Source organism: Gasterosteus aculeatus, chromosome 4 (genome assembly GCF_964276395.1).
Source record: "Gasterosteus aculeatus chromosome 4, fGasAcu3.hap1.1, whole genome shotgun sequence".
Lineage (NCBI taxonomy): Eukaryota > Metazoa > Chordata > Actinopteri > Perciformes > Gasterosteidae > Gasterosteus > Gasterosteus aculeatus.
The window spans coordinates 11,135,498-11,153,211 of record NC_135691.1 but is presented as its reverse complement, the minus strand read 5'-3'; the positions used below and the strand labels follow the sequence as shown (position 1 = coordinate 11,153,211).

The 17,714-nt window shown below is 47.6% G+C and overlaps 1 protein-coding gene across 6 annotated transcripts in view; it reads left to right on the top strand.

Annotated features, from left to right (window-relative positions):
* ndst1a (N-deacetylase/N-sulfotransferase (heparan glucosaminyl) 1a) overlaps positions 1-17,441 on the top strand; it is a 35,768-nt gene extending 18,327 nt beyond the window's left edge. For 4 of the 6 annotated variants that reach the window (XM_078102202.1, XM_040173508.2, XM_040173507.2 and 1 more), the window contains 14 exons: positions 5,010-6,030; positions 7,688-8,170; positions 8,909-8,996; positions 9,337-9,491; positions 10,331-10,516; positions 11,633-11,761; positions 12,466-12,648; positions 13,031-13,127; positions 13,279-13,402; positions 14,171-14,345; positions 14,452-14,622; positions 14,730-14,839; positions 15,217-15,319; positions 15,430-17,441. In XM_078102202.1, coding sequence (XP_077958328.1) covers positions 5,485-6,030; positions 7,688-8,170; positions 8,909-8,996; positions 9,337-9,491; positions 10,331-10,516; positions 11,633-11,761; positions 12,466-12,648; positions 13,031-13,127; positions 13,279-13,402; positions 14,171-14,345; positions 14,452-14,622; positions 14,730-14,839; positions 15,217-15,319; positions 15,430-15,549 — 2,670 coding nt within the window. In that variant the 5' untranslated portion in view covers positions 5,010-5,484 and the 3' untranslated portion in view covers positions 15,550-17,441. The remainder of the gene's footprint in view (positions 1-5,009; positions 6,031-7,687; positions 8,171-8,908; positions 8,997-9,336; positions 9,492-10,330; positions 10,517-11,632; positions 11,762-12,465; positions 12,649-13,030; positions 13,128-13,278; positions 13,403-14,170; positions 14,346-14,451; positions 14,623-14,729; positions 14,840-15,216; positions 15,320-15,429) is intronic. The other 2 variants (XM_078102204.1, XM_078102205.1) reach the window with 1 other exon arrangement.
* The last annotated feature ends 273 nt before the right edge of the window (positions 17,442-17,714 follow it).

Genomic DNA, 17,714 nt, shown 5'->3' with positions numbered 1-17,714 from the left:
CCTCTAATGGATGTCAAAGGGTGGGATCTCGCTCTGTCAATATTAGACAGCAGTGTTATAGAAATGTCCACATTCTATCCAATTGTCCTGGAAGACACTTGTTCTTAGGAAAAGATTTCACTCCCTTGTCTGGATTTGAAGACGAGTCTCTGCCTCTTTGTCCCATTACCGTGTCAAGCAGTGACATCGCTACCATTTCAATCGCCGGGGTCTCCAAGTAGGGCCGTGAGATGTAATTGGAGGGGCTGCGGGCAAATTGAGGCAACCTATTTTTCTGCTGTAAAATGGCCTCAGTCTGTGAAGACAGCAAATTGAGTTTGTGAAAAATGATGTGATCATTTCGCCGCGTGGTTTGGTAGGCGGAATGCTCTGAAAGTCTTTCTAGAGAATCTGCGAAAGGCCGAACTAGGTCCCTCTCCCGAGTCCGCTGTCCTTCACGCAGCGGCCTGAAATGAGTTGATGAAACGGACGTGTCGCTGTAGATGTTTGCAGCAGAAATGAAGCTGCCTGCTTAAGGCCTTGGGATCGGCTGAGTGGTGGAATACGGCGCCGCGTTCCGCGCTATTTCATGGCCTAAGCCTTTAATCGCAGCCGCAGCCACAATGAATGCATGAAATGGAAATTTGAATTCAGATTGATTTGATTCTATATTGATGAATGCCAAGGCTGGCTGAAGGAAGGGGGGGGGGGGTAGTAAAACTAACCTGCAACTGACTTTTTAAATGTAACCTTTTTGCTCCGTGTTTGTTTCTTAAGATTTGCTTCAGAAGAAGTCTAAAAAATGAGTGCTTTTTTAAAGTTCAATCTCTGGCATGAAAGGGTAGGAGGCTGAATGCAAGTACAGAAATGCGCTTTCGCTTTGCTTCTCGCTGTACGGGAGGATTCCAGCACAGCGGCCGCGTGGCACCATTTTGTAACGAGGCGAGAGCGATAGAGACGCGCCGCCTTTCCACCTCCTCTCGGAACACACTGTTCGCCGCTCCCCCTCATCGCTCTATTGTGTCTAGTGTCTTAATCCCTTCAAGGCGTCTCTCGACAGTAACGGAGCCGGCGAGCACGTTAGTAACTGTTTGCAGCGTCGTGATTAACGGGCTTACAGGATTGAGGATTACACTGGTGTCGTTCTTAACCTTGACCCATGGACCCGTGTGCGATTCCAGCGGCCCGACCAAAGCTGTTTGTCTTCTGTGAGGCCCGACTGTTTGCACAAAAGCTCAGTTTTATTTGCTCGGGAATAAAGCGAAACAGATATACATTTTTTTTGTCGCTGGGTAATTTGGACCCGTCTAACGAGTCTCTCCGGGTCTGTCTGCGCTCTGCTGGCGCCGCCGCGATGAATTCGATTGAACACTCACACAGGCAGAAAAGTGACAACAACCGTAGCCTTTTGATGAGCAGCCTTATGGATTACCGCCCTCCCCGCCATTTCCTGTTCCTCAGCATCGCCAGCGTTTCCATGGAGAACGTGCTGTTGCCATGGGCCGCGGCAATTGAACGCAGAGGGTCATCGTTTATTTCTGTCGGTGGCGAGGGGACCGATCGGGGGGGGGTTGGGGGTGACACTGCCGGGTCCTGAGGGGTCTCTGCGGGTCCAGCTCTCCTCTTAGAAGCTTATTTGTCGAAGGGATCACCCGCGGCTGTCCCGACTGTGATCGGCGGTGTTAATGTACTGACTCTCCTCACAAGCTCTTTGCCACTTCACACTTTAGAAGAAGTGCAACAGCAGTGTCGGGGGGGTGGGGGGGGACTACATATAGCCAATCTCAGCGGTGTTTATCCAGGGAGTTGTTGCAGCTGAGGCTCCGTCCCCCTGTTCCTCGTCGTCTCATTAATCTAGCGGCGGGGTTCCGGCCTGCTTCCCATGATGCAGAGGGAGCCGGCTTTAGTGACCACCCACCCCGAGGAAACGCATTAGCCTGTCCTCTCGGGCATCACCTGCCATTGTTTATGCCTCCGCTTCGTTCTGTCATAATCTTTCAGCTGCTACAAAACACCGAGGGGACGGTTTTAATTGATGTTTTTTAAAGCCGTAGGACTGATGGTCGCCTCGGGGACATTTTCACACTCATTTTTTGTTCTTCAGCTTTGGTAGTTGATTTTCACTTTCCCTTATGCTTGTTCCTCCCCTTTCCACTCATGTTACTGTTTTTTCTCCCCCTCTTTTTGTTCTCTCTGCCACCTCCGTTTAAACCACGTGTGCGGATACTGAGCTTGTATTCGGTCTAAGCTTTTTCCATCTCCTGAGAATGAAAAGATGGGTTATCAGATCCGCATTAGGCTCCTCTGCCTCTCCCTTTATGCATGAGTTAAGACACTGACTCTCCTTGGCGGACTTGGGTCTCTACGCAGCCTTTTGGCGCTCCTGTACCTCGCGTATATGTCTGCTGGCTTCACCTCTCATCAGCTGAGCATGAAATATTCATGTTGTCTTTTCTGCCTTCTACATTTTTGCATCAATTACTACGGAGGGAGATGTTTGTGGCCGTGTCCGGGCTCCTTCTCAGGTATACGTGGCACAGAAAGACATTTGAGATCCATTAGCCATTATTCTCTTATGTCAGTGCTGTATCCTGTTCTCCATTATAGTCTAATGTAATGGGCTCTATTTAGTGGCCCGATCTCAAAGCTGTAGTTTCACACTCGAGGCCTTGAGCTCTCCATCTATTTGTGTCGGCGGCTCTCTTACTCCCCCTCTCAGGCTGTCACATTCGCCCCCTCTCCCTTCCTTCCTTCCTCCCTCCCTCCCTTCCTTCCTTCGGTTGAAGCTCCCTGTGTCTGTCTGAAGGTCAAGGTCGGGACTCAGAAGGTGTCATCACCGAATTGGGCAAGAAGGGAGGTTTTTCTGTGCCTCTGCTATGTTGGTGTTTGCTCATTTAATCTGCTCTCAAGGCCTTTCAGCCCCCCCCCCCCCCTCGCGGAGCCAGATAACGCGCCTTCCTTCATTTGGATTAATCATTAACTGAAAATAACTTCCAAGAATGTCTGTTTCCGAAAGACATGAGCTCGGTGAGATGTTTTTAAAATCATTATTGAATTATTAATACAGTTATCTCACGCATGCGCAAAAGAGCAACGTTCCTTATTCATGTCTGGGTTCCACCGAGACGCAGGGTGTAAAGAAATGCAGCAACGCACCATCAGAGGGCGTGGAGCCGGCTAACAAGTGACCCGTACGGGTTACGTAATGCTGAAGATTATGTTTAAAATGCATTCTGCGCTTTGGTTCGATCAATTGGTTTGACCTTAACTTTTGTTGTTTTTTTTGACCATTGGTTGATAAACAAGTAGTTTGGAAACGTATGAATTTACAATTTGACCAGAGTTTGTGAACTGAAGTATCCATAATTCCAGATTTTGTAGAATTGTAGAACTCTGTGCAGTTTCTGTTTTGCCAAACCTTTCCCCCAAAGACCTTAGGCCTTGGTGTCGTGCTTAAAGTCGTCTCCCCCGTCTGCTTTCCGCCGCACTGTTTCCAGCAGTAGTCACTTCCTGTGGCTAATCATGCCTCGCTATGCACCGACACGAGCTCCGCCTTCCTCAGAAACCAACAGAAAAGGCATCGCGAGGATCTTTGGGGCACCGGGGCTGTTGGTTTTTGTCTGCTCGGCTGCGATAGCTTCTCCACCCGCCCACCGGCTTTTCACGGCCTCTCTTTACATTGACTCCCCGTAAAAGAGGCAACTTGGACACGACTCAAGAGAAAAGTGTGATCTCTCCCACTGCTCTCAGAGAGATTGAAGGCGTCCTCTTAAGCTTAGCTGGGGGGGGCAGAGAGGGGCAGAGCTGCTTGCCAGCAGAATGCTGACCGTGATCACATTGGGGGAACAACATATGAGCTGTGTTTTTCACAAAGGAAATATTGAGTTCACAAGAACGGCGAGGATCTTCTACTAAGGAAATCTGTGTGAAACGATGCATGGAACGGTCGGTTTCGGTGTAGGTCTTTGTATAAAATTAATTATTTATTGGTTGCAGCCCCTAGGATCCACTGTGCCAGCGCAACAGTTCACTCTTCTTTAAAAAAATAAAATATTTTTATTGTTACTGACCTTTTAATTAAACTGGTGCTGCTAATAAACCCTCACAATGGCATTATTAAATCCATTTTATGTCTGTGTTGAGTCTTGATGGGTCTGGTGGTCACTGTTTAATGCCTTTGGGTTGAGAGGGTTGCGACTCTAATCTGGTATCTAGGGGGTTTTAACTGGTTCTGTGTGTGTGTGTGTGTGTGTGTGTGCGTGTGTGTGTCCACCTCAATACCTCTCCGGGCTAATGGACGAAGCGTTTTCATGCAAAAGTAATGATGCCTCGTGTCGTTTCCCCACCGCGCCTCCAAATGGAGAAATGATGCATTTGTAAGTGACAAGTTCACACCGTTCTCTTGCTGCATTGTGTACTTTTCTCACTGGGCTTGAGGGAGCTATCTGCTACATCACAATCGGTCTGCAGAGGGTATGGCGGATGTGTAGGGACTGTGATGAGGGCGCAGTAATGGACCCCAGCTCCGTCTGTCACTTTCATCATCCTCTGCTCATCAGCTTGCTTTTCTCCTGGATTCTTTTGAGGATTTGAGGGAAATGGGAGGCGAGTGTCCGCGCAGGTCGCATGCAGTCACACGGTGCTGCTGGACTCAACCGGCTACGGTCTCGCCCTCAAGGCTTTGTTGTCACTCACTATCTGCCTATTGATTGAGTGGAGGCTGCGTGAGAAAGCGGTTCTTTTTATGCATTTGTGTGTTTGTGCACACGGGTTAGCAGCCCGTGTGTGTGTTTGTGGGGACTTGGCAGCTCCGTGTCTGTGTAGGTGAATGCAAGGACTACTTTGGAGTGAACTTTTGTGGAGTGTTGGCACTGGCGGTGTACACACACACACGCACACACACACACACACCTCCCACTCACAGCTAAACCCACACAACAAAAGAAATCAATTGTCCGTTTTGTTCTATACGTGCTGCTGCTGTCCTTCCAGATTTTGACGTGTTATTTCTGTTCTCGCTTGTCTTCTAGGTGAGGACGATTGGAGCCTAATGGGATGGCGCTGCTGAGATGACCTGCGCGTTACCGCTTCTCTCGAGAGATCGTTCTCCAGTCGAAAGAGCGCCGCGGAATCTAACCGGGACGCGGTTGGCGGGCTCACATGATGGACAGGTGATGGAGTCTTCCGTCATCTTTCTCCACCAGTGACTCTGCCTGCCAGCCGGCCCTCCCTCCTGAGGCAGAAGTGTGTTCCAGCGGTCCGCGGCCCCCCATTTCTCTGCCATGGTGACATAAGCCCTGCTGCAACATGAGGGAGAGCCAACATGAGACCGTCTCATTTCTTTCTCCAGTAGCTGCTGCAGCTGCTGCTTCCACGCCGTTCGTGTTCAGCTCCATGACCGGACTGACTCTGCTGTGAATAATCCCCGCTCGCCGTTTTCCAGCCACACCGAGAGAGGCTGTCCCCCCGTGTTGCCGGGCCGGTGGGGCGGCGCGGCGCGAGACGATGCTGGGATGCGTGACGCGCCTCCGTCGGCTGGTCCGTCTCCTCCCCCTGCAGACCTCGCTCCTCCTCCTCTTCCTCTTCTGCACCGTCAGCGTCTTCATCTCTGCCTACTTCCTCTATGGCGTCAAGCGGGAACTGGAGCCCTCGGGAGGGGGCGTGTCCGGAGCCGAGGGAGCGTCCGCCGACTCAGACGACCCGAGGGTCACGCCGTCGCGGCTGCTGCCGCTGCGGGGCGTCCCGGGGGCCCCGGGGGTTGACCCCGGAGGGGCCAGGACAGACCCTGTGGTGCTGGTGTTTGTGGAGAGCCAGTATTCTCAGCTGGGTCAGGAGATCGTGGCCATCTTGGAGTCTGGCCGGTTCAAGTACCGGACTGAGATCTCTCCCGGCAAAGGCGACATGCCGACACTGACGGACAAAGACCGAGGGCGTTTCACACTGGTGATTTATGAGAACATTCTCAAGTATGTTAACTTGGACGCCTGGAACCGAGAGCTGCTGGACAAATACTGTGTGGAATATGGAGTGGGCATCATTGGCTTCTTCAAGGTTAGGACAACGCCACACTCCCTCTCCCTCCATCCCTCCTCTCACTAACACATTCTGCCCTGTCCATCTGGCTCCTCCGTCTCTAAGGAGATGGGATTCACAGGGTTGGGAAGACCTGGCTGGTTCAGAATCGCTCCGTCCCTGTTGCGCCTTTTCTCTTAATGCTCTGTGTTGTTTTTGTTCACCTTTTTTCAGCAATGTGGTTTCCTTCACCCTTCTTTCCCCAGTCTCTCGTCTTCTCTCCTTTTTGTTTTAGTTACTCGAGAGTGCTCTAAACCTCTGCGTTCCCCTCTCTCTCTCTCTCTCTCTCTCCCCCCCAGTAATCCCCAGCTGAGCCGGTTTGCCTAAAGGCCGGTTTTCAGGTCTTATGGTTTTGATCACGATCGCTGAGCCGTGGAAAGAAAATGGATAGGCATGTGGAGGCATGGATGGTGTTGCAAGGGTATTAGGGTGTAGGTGAAGGTCAGAAATGAAAGCCTGGTGGGATTTACCAGCTATCTGGAGGAGGAGGAGGAAGCCGAGCAAGGGTGTGCATCCCAATGAAGCGGTCTCACACCGCCGCTGCTGAATCACAACCGGTTTGCAGTAGAACCCGACTGATAAACTACATATCGACATGCGTTCTGAGAGATAATATATTGTATATACAAGTTTTTCAACACTAAAATGTTGACTTTGGTACATCACAATTCTTTTACAGCATATTTGAGGAGTAAATTCATGTACGGGGTTAAGTTTAACTCGCATGTTCAGTTTGGGAAACAGACCTTGTGGCCCCTTGAACAGCAACAAGAAAAACACACTGAAACATTGTTTTATCAGCTTGGAACTTGTTAACACACCTCATTTTTTTTTAGAATTACTAAAAAATCTGATTTTGAACTGGTGACAAGTGCACAATAGTTGTGTTTCTCAGAGACCTCAGTTGAAAAACATGGTTCAATACAGCAGGTTGTCATATTTGTGCCAAACTAAGTCGACTCTGATTTCTGTTATTGGTGTTTTACAGTTTGTTCGTTTGAGTGTGTGTCTTTGCAAAGAATAGGAGTGTTCGCTCATTCCCAAACTATTAATCTTATTTCGAGGGCTAACAATACTTTATGGTCATGTAAACATGTGCCTGCTCACTCTTTCTGTTTGGGGATTTTCTAAAGTTTGGCTGAAATACAAAAATAAACAATCATTTGTAGGTTTTCCAATTAAAGTATTTACATTAGAATGTTCTGGTATTTTTCAAATATCCGGGTCATCAGGCTGTAGTTGATCCTTTATCTTACACATGCATTGTGGTGAAGTTAAGATTCCCCTAAAAGTGCAGGAGAGAGTATGCTGTATATCTGCGGCGGTGGGGGTGTGAGAGATTTGGAGGCCGACACATTACACAGGAGACGTTTCCATGAATAATCACTGAACCCCTCCGACTTTAAATCATAGAGGACACAGCAGGAGGTCATTCATTTCGACTGCAATCTCCGAGCACAGCAGATCGAGCATAGCAGGTAGAAGCTGCCACATGCCTTCACGTTTGAGTAGGCCCGACATCCTTCATTTCACACATGATTGGAGGAATCAGGGAATTATATCCAAATACATTTCTATCTTCATCACTCTGGTTTATGAACAGTCTGATTTCTCTCTCTCTCTCCCTCCCACTCAGGCCAATGAAAACAGTCTGCTCAGTGCACAGCTGAAAGGCTTCCCCCTCTTTCTGCACTCGAACTTGGGTCTGAAGGACTGCACCGTCAACCCCAAGTCCCCGCTGCTCTTCATCACCCGATCGGGGCAGCCCCTGCCGGGCCCCCTCCCCGGGGACGACTGGACCGTTTTCCAGTCCAACCACTCAACGTACGAGCCCGTGCTGCTGGCCAAGACCCAGTCGGCCGAGAGCATCGCGTCCATGGGGCAGAACGCGGCTCTGCTCCCGTCGGTGGTGCAGGACCTGGGGCTCCACGACGGCATCCAGAGGGTCCTGTTTGGCAACAACTTGGTCTTCTGGTTGCACAAGCTGGTGTTTGTGGACGCCGTGGCCTTCCTGACGGGCAAGAGGCTTTCGCTGTCCCTGGAGCGCTACGTCCTCGTGGACGTCGATGACATCTTTGTGGGCAAAGAGGGCACTCGCATGAAGGTGCCTGATGTAAAGGTGAGTGTCTGTGCGCCAGTTTCGGAGTGGAAATAAAGAAATGCTCAAGTCAGAATGGAACCCGAACCTGTTGACGTATTTTTTTTTTTTTTTTTTTCAACGGCTCTTTAGATATAAAGACAAATGCCACATCACACAAAGCACGCGGCGCCCCGTGCCAGTCATATGAGAAAAACCGGTCTGCCGCTCCTCTCCTCCCTTTCAGTGCGTTGGTCCCAATAGGCGGCTCAAAGCTGACAGGCTTCGCTGTAACAGAAGCTCCACAGCAATGAATATTTCAGGGGCCCAGAGAGGCGCAAAGAATGTTCAAAAGGCCCTTGTTTGCGTCCCGTCAGCGCAGAACAGAACAGACCCCCTCACGTCTGCGGGCCGAGGGTATAAAGTAACAGAATGCGAGGTGGAGGCATCGAGCCGTCTGCCTGGCAGAGCAGCAGCGAGTTTAAGGAACAAACCACAACCCGACGGGGGCGCGCGCCCGTTAGCCTCCTCCAGCGCCAGAGATCAAATGGAACAAACATCGGAATCAGAGGAGGGGGAAAAAAATATCAAACGGAATGAAGGAGAGCAGTGAGGCAACCGGGACTGGATGTTGGATGTTTAAACCGAGAGAAACTTGCGGCCTGAAATCTGCATGTGGGCGCGCGGGCGTTCACGCCGCCTCCTTCTTAATGCGCTCGTGCACCGGCAGGAGCGGAACGTGCACCACTGACTCACTCTGCTTGTCTCCCACCGCTCCAGGCCCTGCTGGAGACACAAAGGGAGCTGCGCACCCACGTGCCCAACTTCACCTTCAATCTGGGCTTCTCAGGGAAATTCTTTCACGCCGGTAAGATGCAGCCCTTTTGCTACTGTTGATTCAAGCAGAGATAACACTGTTTGATTTACAATGATGTAACTTCTCTGTCACTGCGCTTCTTCCCCTTGGTCCTCTGACTTTCTTCGGCTGTTAATCGCTGACATGTTTCTCTCTAATATTTGAACTCCGACTTTCATTTCCTCCCTGGTCCCGTTTCGCCTCTGCCTCTTCTCTGTCACTGTCACTTTTGTGTATCCTCCATTTCCTTTTCACCCGCCTCCCGCTTGTTTTTCCATTCACCTCTGCCGTCTCCCTCCATCCACTCCCCCCTCTGCGCTCTCTGTCTCTGTCTCTGTCTCTGTCATGTCAGGGTCCGACGAGGAGGACTTGGGAGACGACCTGCTGCTCTCCTTTGTGAAGGAGTTCTGGTGGTTCCCTCACATGTGGAGCCACATGCAGCCCCATCTATTCCACAACCAGTCCGTGCTGGCCGAGCAGATGTTGCTCAACAAGAAATTTGCCATAGTGAGTCACAAGGGGGGAGTAGGTGGGGGGTCGGTCGCTTACATCTTGGGGTGATTGACCTGATCAGAGCAGCTCTGGCAAGTCTCATCTTCCTTGTTCAAATAGTGATCTTTGGCAAGCTGTTGATGCATTTTTTTTTTTTTTTACCAGCTATGATCTGTAAGGATTTGGTTGTTTTCGACAATACCTGGTGTTACCGGGGTAACGGCAAGTTTGGCACTACAGTAAATACTGCTGCTTTGTAGAAATACAGGATGAGCATCTGGCGTATCTGTTAACAAAGATATGTTGTTTAATTTCCAGTCAAAAACATTTCCAACTGCTCTCAGATTTCGTGCTGCACACAACAGTAGGTCACTGTGCGGTTAGTTAGCTCGCTCAGCCAGGAGATGTGTAATATAACAGCTCACTGTAACGGCTCCTTCTTCTTCCTCTCCTTTCCTTGGGCAGATAAAAAAAGACAAGAGGGGAAGAAAAATTACATTGGCTTTTTTTTTTTTTATTATCCTGTGCTTTGCCAGAATTAGCATAAGAGTGAGAACCGGCATCAGTGTGAAAATTGTGTTTTTCTTGTGAATCCCTTCTGTAAATGTAGGCAATCTGAATCCAGCCAATAAAAATATGGTACTTACTGAATGTTAATTCATTAAATGGCTTTAGCGGGAAATATCCTGACCACAAATGTTTCTGATTTGTGGGCGTTTGGATTTCATAAAAACCTGAAGGATTATATTATAGCTTTCATAAGCCGGGAACATAATGCCTTGAACTTTTCATTCTCTCTCTTTCGTTTTTTTCTTCTTGCCTCTCAACGCTCCCTCGTGTTTCCCCACCTCTAGGAGCACGGGATCCCTACTAACATGGGCTACGCGGTGGCCCCCCACCACTCCGGCGTCTACCCTGTCCACGTTCAGCTGTACGACGCCTGGAAGAAGGTGTGGGGCATAAAGGTGACCAGCACGGAGGAATACCCGCACCTGAAGCCGGCCCGCTTCCGCCGCGGTTTCATCCACAGCGGCATCAGCGTAAGACCACTCTTCATCCACATCAAGTGTCCATGAGGCCATTATCTTGTTACCTCTGGCCTGTTGCTTCTCCTCCACTTGTCTCCTGAGCATCCATTATATTTTCAGCTAATGATCCCTTTAAGGGTTCTCTTTCTCCATCAACACATGCCGTCCATCGTCCATCCATTAACTCGCCATCTCCACCGTCTCCAGTTCTTTTGTGCTCATCCGTCTCTCATTTCTCTCCGTCCTGCATTTTTTTCCATCATCCCGCCTCCGCTTTTCTCAAGTCTGGTCCCCGGAGATGCTGAGCAGCATCTCCTTGTCATCGGCGGCGTATCACTGAGGAAATCTTTTCATTAGTCTTGCTGGGCTGTTGTATTCATCTACTAAGTATGGGATGGTAGTGGAGGAAGCCTTTGCCCGAGACACCTGTCTGAGTAGTGCAGCACAACACGGCGTCGCGATTGTCTGCACACAAAAAAAACAATCACTGAAATGTCATCACCTCCGTAAAAAAAACAACTACTCTTCCCTGCGACCTCACAGCGGCGGCCATTGCTGAATAATGCAGGCATGAGAGGGAATTAAAGTTGAATAGATAACATTCAAGAGGTATGGGAGGAAAAAAAGGAGAAGTGTTATCCACGTCTTTCTCAGGATGACCTTCAGCACTGATAGGAACAGTGTGGCCTCAATCCACTTCCTTTGTAGTGTCGGCATTCAGTCGGCCTGTGTGGTCTCACAGCCCGGGCAAGCGTCCTTCAGATAGCGCCGCAGTCTGAATGGACAGTCTCCAATGCTTACTGATGATTGATATTCAGTTCCCCCGACACTTCAAACTGTAAACGCATTTCCATGAATTTCCATATAGACTGTGAGTGAATAAGGGGCTCGCTTTGGCAAGATGGGCTGCATAATATGAACGTTATTGAGAGCAAACAATGTGCGGGGTAACGCCTGGAGTCCTGGCTGGTCCGCTCTCAGCGGAGTGCTGATGGTGTTTGTGTTTATTGGAGTGAAAGCATTTCTTTGTGATTTCCTTTTAACAACGTGACTGTGTGTGGTAATTCTTTTTCTTTTCTTTCTTTTTTTTTTTGTTGTACTTTTGGTGACTTTGTGTTTTCATCACAGGTGCTCCCCAGGCAGACGTGTGGTCTATTCACACACACCATCTTCTACAAAGACTACCCAGGCAGTCCAAACGAGCTGGACAAGCTCATCAATGGAGGAGAACTCTTCCAAACGGTTTTGCTGAACCCTGTGAGTCAGAAGCACATTGACGAGGCCCAGCTTTTGTCTTGCACACTCGGAAACCCATTTAACTGGTGTTGTGAATTGAAGTCTAAATGAGGGACGGGAAAATCACTCGGCAGTGACTCGGGGGACGATGTCTTCCTTGTGCTTTCTCTTTTTTTTTCTCTTGTGAAAGCTTCTTTTCTTGGAGCTGCATTTTTTAGATTATAAAAGTACAATGTCTGCCCCAGCAGTCGCCCTGAATAGCGTGCAGATAGTTGCATTCCTCGAAGTTTAAACTTTGGAATAATAAATCATTTTTTATCAAAGTTAAACTTTAAGTGAAACTGACGGAATTATTCTTTTATCTATAGTAGCTTTAAGTAAAAAAAAAGGTGTTTCATTCTTTTATTCTTTAAACGATTTGAACATTGCAACAGGTTTTTCCTGCTTTAGTCTTTCCTCCAGGCCATTGTTTTGCAGGTGCGCTGTAATTATTCTGATGAGGATTCATAAAATTCTCACAATTAAGTCCGCCAAATGTTTTTTATTCTCGATCTATAGACTCATCAATTAATGATTGACTGTTTCAGCTTTATCTGAGTTGATACAGCACACATTACTGATAACGCACCATTGGAACAATTCATACTACCCATCCTTAATTTATAGCCTATCGAGTTTGCCTTCATCCACTTGAATAGGTCTCTGCTTGTTGCTTCCCATCACAGATCAGTATCTTCATGACCCATCTGTCCAACTATGGCAACGATCGCCTCGGCCTGTACACCTTTAAAAGCCTGGTGATGTTCCTCCAGACGTGGACCAACCTGAAGATGCAGACGCTGCCCCCCGTTCAGCTGGCTCAGAAGTACTTCAGCCTCTTCCCCTCCGAGAGAGATCCGCTCTGGCAGGTGATGGCAATACCGCGATATATTTATTGCATATTAAATTTGCATCGAGTAGTCATTTCTAGGACGGCTTTCAGTTGAATGCTGCAATAATGACACAATATAGCAGATGACGGTACTGAATAAAACACATTGTATCCCTTCAAATTTGACATTGAACAGTATTTGCTTTAATTCTTTGCAAAAACGTAATTTTATTGATGGATGGAGAGGAATGACGTTACTCGTTGTACCATATTTAATTAAGTAATCTTATTTGTTCACTGTAGTGCCTGACAAACAAAAGCCTTCTCTTTTATGGTTAAATTGAGGAATTTGTTTTAGTCATTAGAAACCAAGCTTGAAAGAAAACGCTTTTTTTTTTTTTTTCTATTTGTGGCTACAGGATCCTTGCGAGGACAAAAGGCACAAGGACATCTGGTCCAAAGAGAAAACATGTGACCGCTTCCCCAAACTGCTCGTCATCGGGCCTCAGAAGACTGGTGAGAAACGGGGCTTCAGCACCACCTACAGGAGCAATCTGGAAATGACTAAATTAGGAAGAAGTCGTAGGGTCACGCTCCGTGTGCTCTGCACACTCCTGTAAACCCCCTTTTGATAATTTCCTCTCTGTCACTTCATTTCTCTCCTCAGGGACAACAGCGCTCTACCTGTTTCTTGGAATGCACCCGGATCTGACCAGTAACTACCCGAGCAAGGAGACCTTTGAGGAGATCCAGTTCTTCAATGGGCACAACTACCACCGAGGCATTGACTGGTAAGAAAGCAGATAGCCGTGAACGGCAGCACTTACCAAACACATTTATCTATGTACATGCTTTTATGGGTATTATTTCTGTTTGTTTTGATGTTTACTGGCTGTTTTTTCATTACATTTGTCAAGTTCAGTTTTAGATGTTCACTCTGACTCGTTGTGGCTCGAGGGCATTGAAACTTGGTTGCAAAGTGCAGGTCCAATAGTGAAATTTAAAATATACAGGGAACTGAATATTAAATCTCTGTTGAAATGGGGAAAACATTTCCAGTTAAAAAAACATGAAAGAACAGTTGAAGTAAGATTTGATTTAAAGGTCACTTTCTCATTACATTTCAAAGCCCAAGGTGGTAGGAGTGTTTCTGTTTAATGCAAATGAAATCAAGAATCAAAATGCAAATTATGCCGAGGCCCCACTCAACAACAAATCTACTCATTAGTGAAACTCCTGAGAGCAACACCAGCCGCATAATGAAAACATCCATTGAGTTCGACCTTCACTGCTTTGAGTTTCCTGTAGGTTTAATTGATGTGAAACCTGCATCAACCAGAAGCTTCATGCAGCACGGCAAAAACAATCGACACAAAATGCACCTGGCAGGCGTGATATTTCTGTGAGCGGGCAGCCGAAATAATATCGTTAGTGCTGCCGAACGAGGTTATTTCTGTATACGAGGTGTCAAGCTGTTGCGTCCCGGACGAGAAACGATTCTTGTCTACGAAGAGCGAGCTTGTGACACGTGATCGTGTGTGTTTGTGCGTGTGCGTTAGGTATATGGAGTACTTCCCCCTGCCATCCAACACTAGTTCTGACTACTACTTTGAGAAGAGTGCCAACTACTTTGACTCTGAGGTGGCCGCCCAAAGGGCCGCCGCCCTCCTGCCAAAGGCCAAGATCATCACCATCCTCATCAACCCGGCGGACAGAGCTTACTCTTGGTACCAGGTCTGTCACGGGGAACCCCGAGCCCAACGACGCCATCCCCTAAGAACGAAAAAAAAAAAAAAACCCATAGAAATGTAATGTGATTTATTTCTCTCACTGCGCACAGCACCAGAGAGCCCACGATGACCCGGTGGCGTTGAAGTACTCCTTCCATGATGTCATCACTGCAGGCCACAACGCGCCGGTCCGACTGCGCGTCCTCCAGAACCGCTGCCTGGTGCCCGGCTGGTACGCCATCCACCTGGATCGCTGGCTCAACTTCTATCACTCCAGCCAGGTACCGGGGGCCACAATGTTTAAAAACCTTTTTTTTTTTTTATGTATAAAAAGTAATGATGGTTCACAGCTGCTAACCTCTGGTTGTGGTTTGTTTGTGTCGCCCAGCTGTTGGTCTTGGATGGACAGATGCTGAAGACTGAGCCTGCTTCCATCATGGACAAAATCCAAAAGTATCTGTCCCTGGTCAACGTCATCAACTACCACAAGATCTTAGCGTGAGAATCGTCTTTGACTTGCAGAGCAATTCTTTTAACTGCCAATGTTGACCAGTTGATTAATAGATTAACAGCTTCAGACTGTTATATTTTTACATTTGCTGTTGGTCACTTTTTAACGCATGTGTGAGGTTCAACACCAGTTTTGAGTGCAAATAAAACAAAGCAGATTCTGTTATACTTCATTGTATTCGTCTGGCCGTTCAGGTCTTCCACATCATCCCCATTTGATCTCCTTTCTTTGGTTGTTTTTTAGTAAAACTCCCCTAAATGAATCCAGATTGTTGACATAACTCTACAGAGGTTGTGCTTTGTAAGCGTACATTTGAACTCTAAATGAAATACTGATACTAATTTAATGCATGTTTTATGTACAGCTTTGACCCCAAGAAGGGCTTCTGGTGTCAGCTGCTGGAGGGAGGGAAGACAAAGTGTTTGGGGAAGAGTAAAGGGCGCCGGTACCCCGACATGGACCCTGAGGTATGAGGCTTAACACAACCTAATTGAGTTGTTAGAACTATTTTTATTTGTTTCTATTCTGGAGAAGTTTGGAGATGTTTTTAAGGTGATTTCATACTTGTCCCCGTCAGTCCCAGACCTTCCTCAGGGAGTACTACAGGGATCACAACATCGAGCTGTCCAAGCTGCTCTACAAGATGGGTCAGCCGCTGCCCAGCTGGCTCAGAGAAGAGCTGGTCCACACCAGGTAGCGGCACCGCAGGCGGAGACCACGGCTCCTCCACACGCTGTACTCCACCCTGCCGCGGTGGCCGGAAATGTTGAAGATCCCGACTAGTTTTGCAAGGGGCCGATAGACGGGAGCCGATACATCGAAAATTGAGGATGCGACGGCCCACTCCCTCCTCCCCCCTCTCAACCAGAACTCAAAACCTAATTGTGACCTCCCCAAATGAACAGGACAGCAGAGGACGATGAGCGGGACGAAAGCGCAGTTGCTTCGGTGCAGCGCTTAGCGCTCCTTTCTCTGCCCAGGCGTCCACACGCTGTTGCTCCCCTGCAGGACCAACCAGGACCGTGGATGTCTTAGCGATGGACTCGGAGAGTCTTAGTGGTGCATGGGGGAGGGGGGGTTCAGTCAGTTGTTTGATTGCCACATCCCATCTCTCCTTAATGAAGCATCTCGTCTTCACTTGGACTTCATCTTGAAAAATCAAAGGAAGGAATAAAACAAGAGGCCCGATGCTTGAGAAAGGATTCACCGTTTCAGCTCTGGGGATAAAAAGGATGAACAGGACATCACCCGTGTCTCCAGCTAAGAGTTGTTGTGCTTGGAGCACGTGAAAAACAGGCGACTTAACATTGACTTTAGAGGATGACAGCCTGACGGAGAGACAATGGTGGCAAATGCCTTTAACGTAAGCAAGTGTTTATAGTGGTTTCTATGAGAAGTCTGGAGTCCCGCCTCAGGCTGCATGTTGTAGCCTTACTCGATGGGCCTTGGTAGTATCTAGTTATGGCATTTACAAGTGCCACCACCGGATCTTCAATGAAATATTACCATGTGGACTTTTGAGGGTTCCCTTAATTTTTTTTTTTAAGTTATGTTTACTTTCCGCCGATTTTGTTTCTCTAATGCTGAAGGCAATGCATTATTGTAGAATGTACCAAAACTAAACATTTTAGCTCAGTCTTCTCATATAGGCCTGGATGTGCAGGGGACTGGTTTGTTAAACCGTTCTGCTGAGCCTCCTGTACAGTCCGCTCAGACCATTAAACTGGTTCAGGCAGGAGCAGTAGTGATATATAATGTTGAAAGCACAATATTTAAGGCACTCAAGTAAACATTGCTTCTGAACATACAGGTTACTGGGAAGCACACTAAGAAGATGGAGTTCCTACTACAGTCTGTGAAGAGGATCATAAGCTAGCTACTGTATGTTTAATTACACATTGTGTTCAGAAAGATTCAGATCGTGTACAGATCAAGATTGGGCATTTCAAATTTGTTTTTAGGCTATTTCAGTTCACTGTACATTTTTATTTCATGTGTTGGATCATTTTAATTGGAGGGGGGAGAGAAGCCGTCTCTGGGAGTAAAGTTGAAAAGTTTCCCGGCTGAACAGCAGTACGCCCGTTGAGAGCACGCAGGCGCTCGGTTGTCGGTTAAGGCGTTCCCACTGCAACTAGATGTCAAGCATAGAAAACAAAAAGCTGCTCTTATTGCAATAGTTTTGTACGTCAACGCACATGTTGGTCCTTTTCATTTCCCGACTTTGTAATGTACATAATGCGCAGCCCTCGGTAGACCTAAATTATTGAATGTGTTTTTGGGTTTACGCTCTCCGTCATCGGCCCATTCCCGTAGTGTGACGTGTCCGTGCTGTGCCGAGGGGAGTTTAGATCGCTTCATCGTGCAAGAGGTGTGTCGCTGAGATTGTTTCCTCTCACTGCCAACTGTTGTACACAGGTACCGAGTCTCTCCATATAAAGTATTAAGTGAAAACACATAACAGCAATGATGGTACTAATCTCCTGGACTGTATGATAAAGATTTGTAATTGTTGTCAATAATTTTTACATTGTAACTAATATTGTCGGTGCTTTTTAATTTGCAAATAAAACACCACTGTATTTTTCAATATTTTCATCTGTTTGTTCCTTATTTCTCCGTGCAATTCCTACCTGTTTATTAACCGCCTACTTTTATTTAACAGACCTTTTAAGTTTTATTGCATGTAGGAAAATGCAGTCTGCTGTTTCGAGTGTTCTGGAACCCGGTTGGACTTGACTTGCTTGAAACCAGATTAGTTTGTCTTTTGGTTTCACCTTCTGGAATCGGGAACATTTATAATAATAAACAGATGCACGAGGACTTTGACATGATGGGTGGTGCATTGGAAAATAAGACAAATAA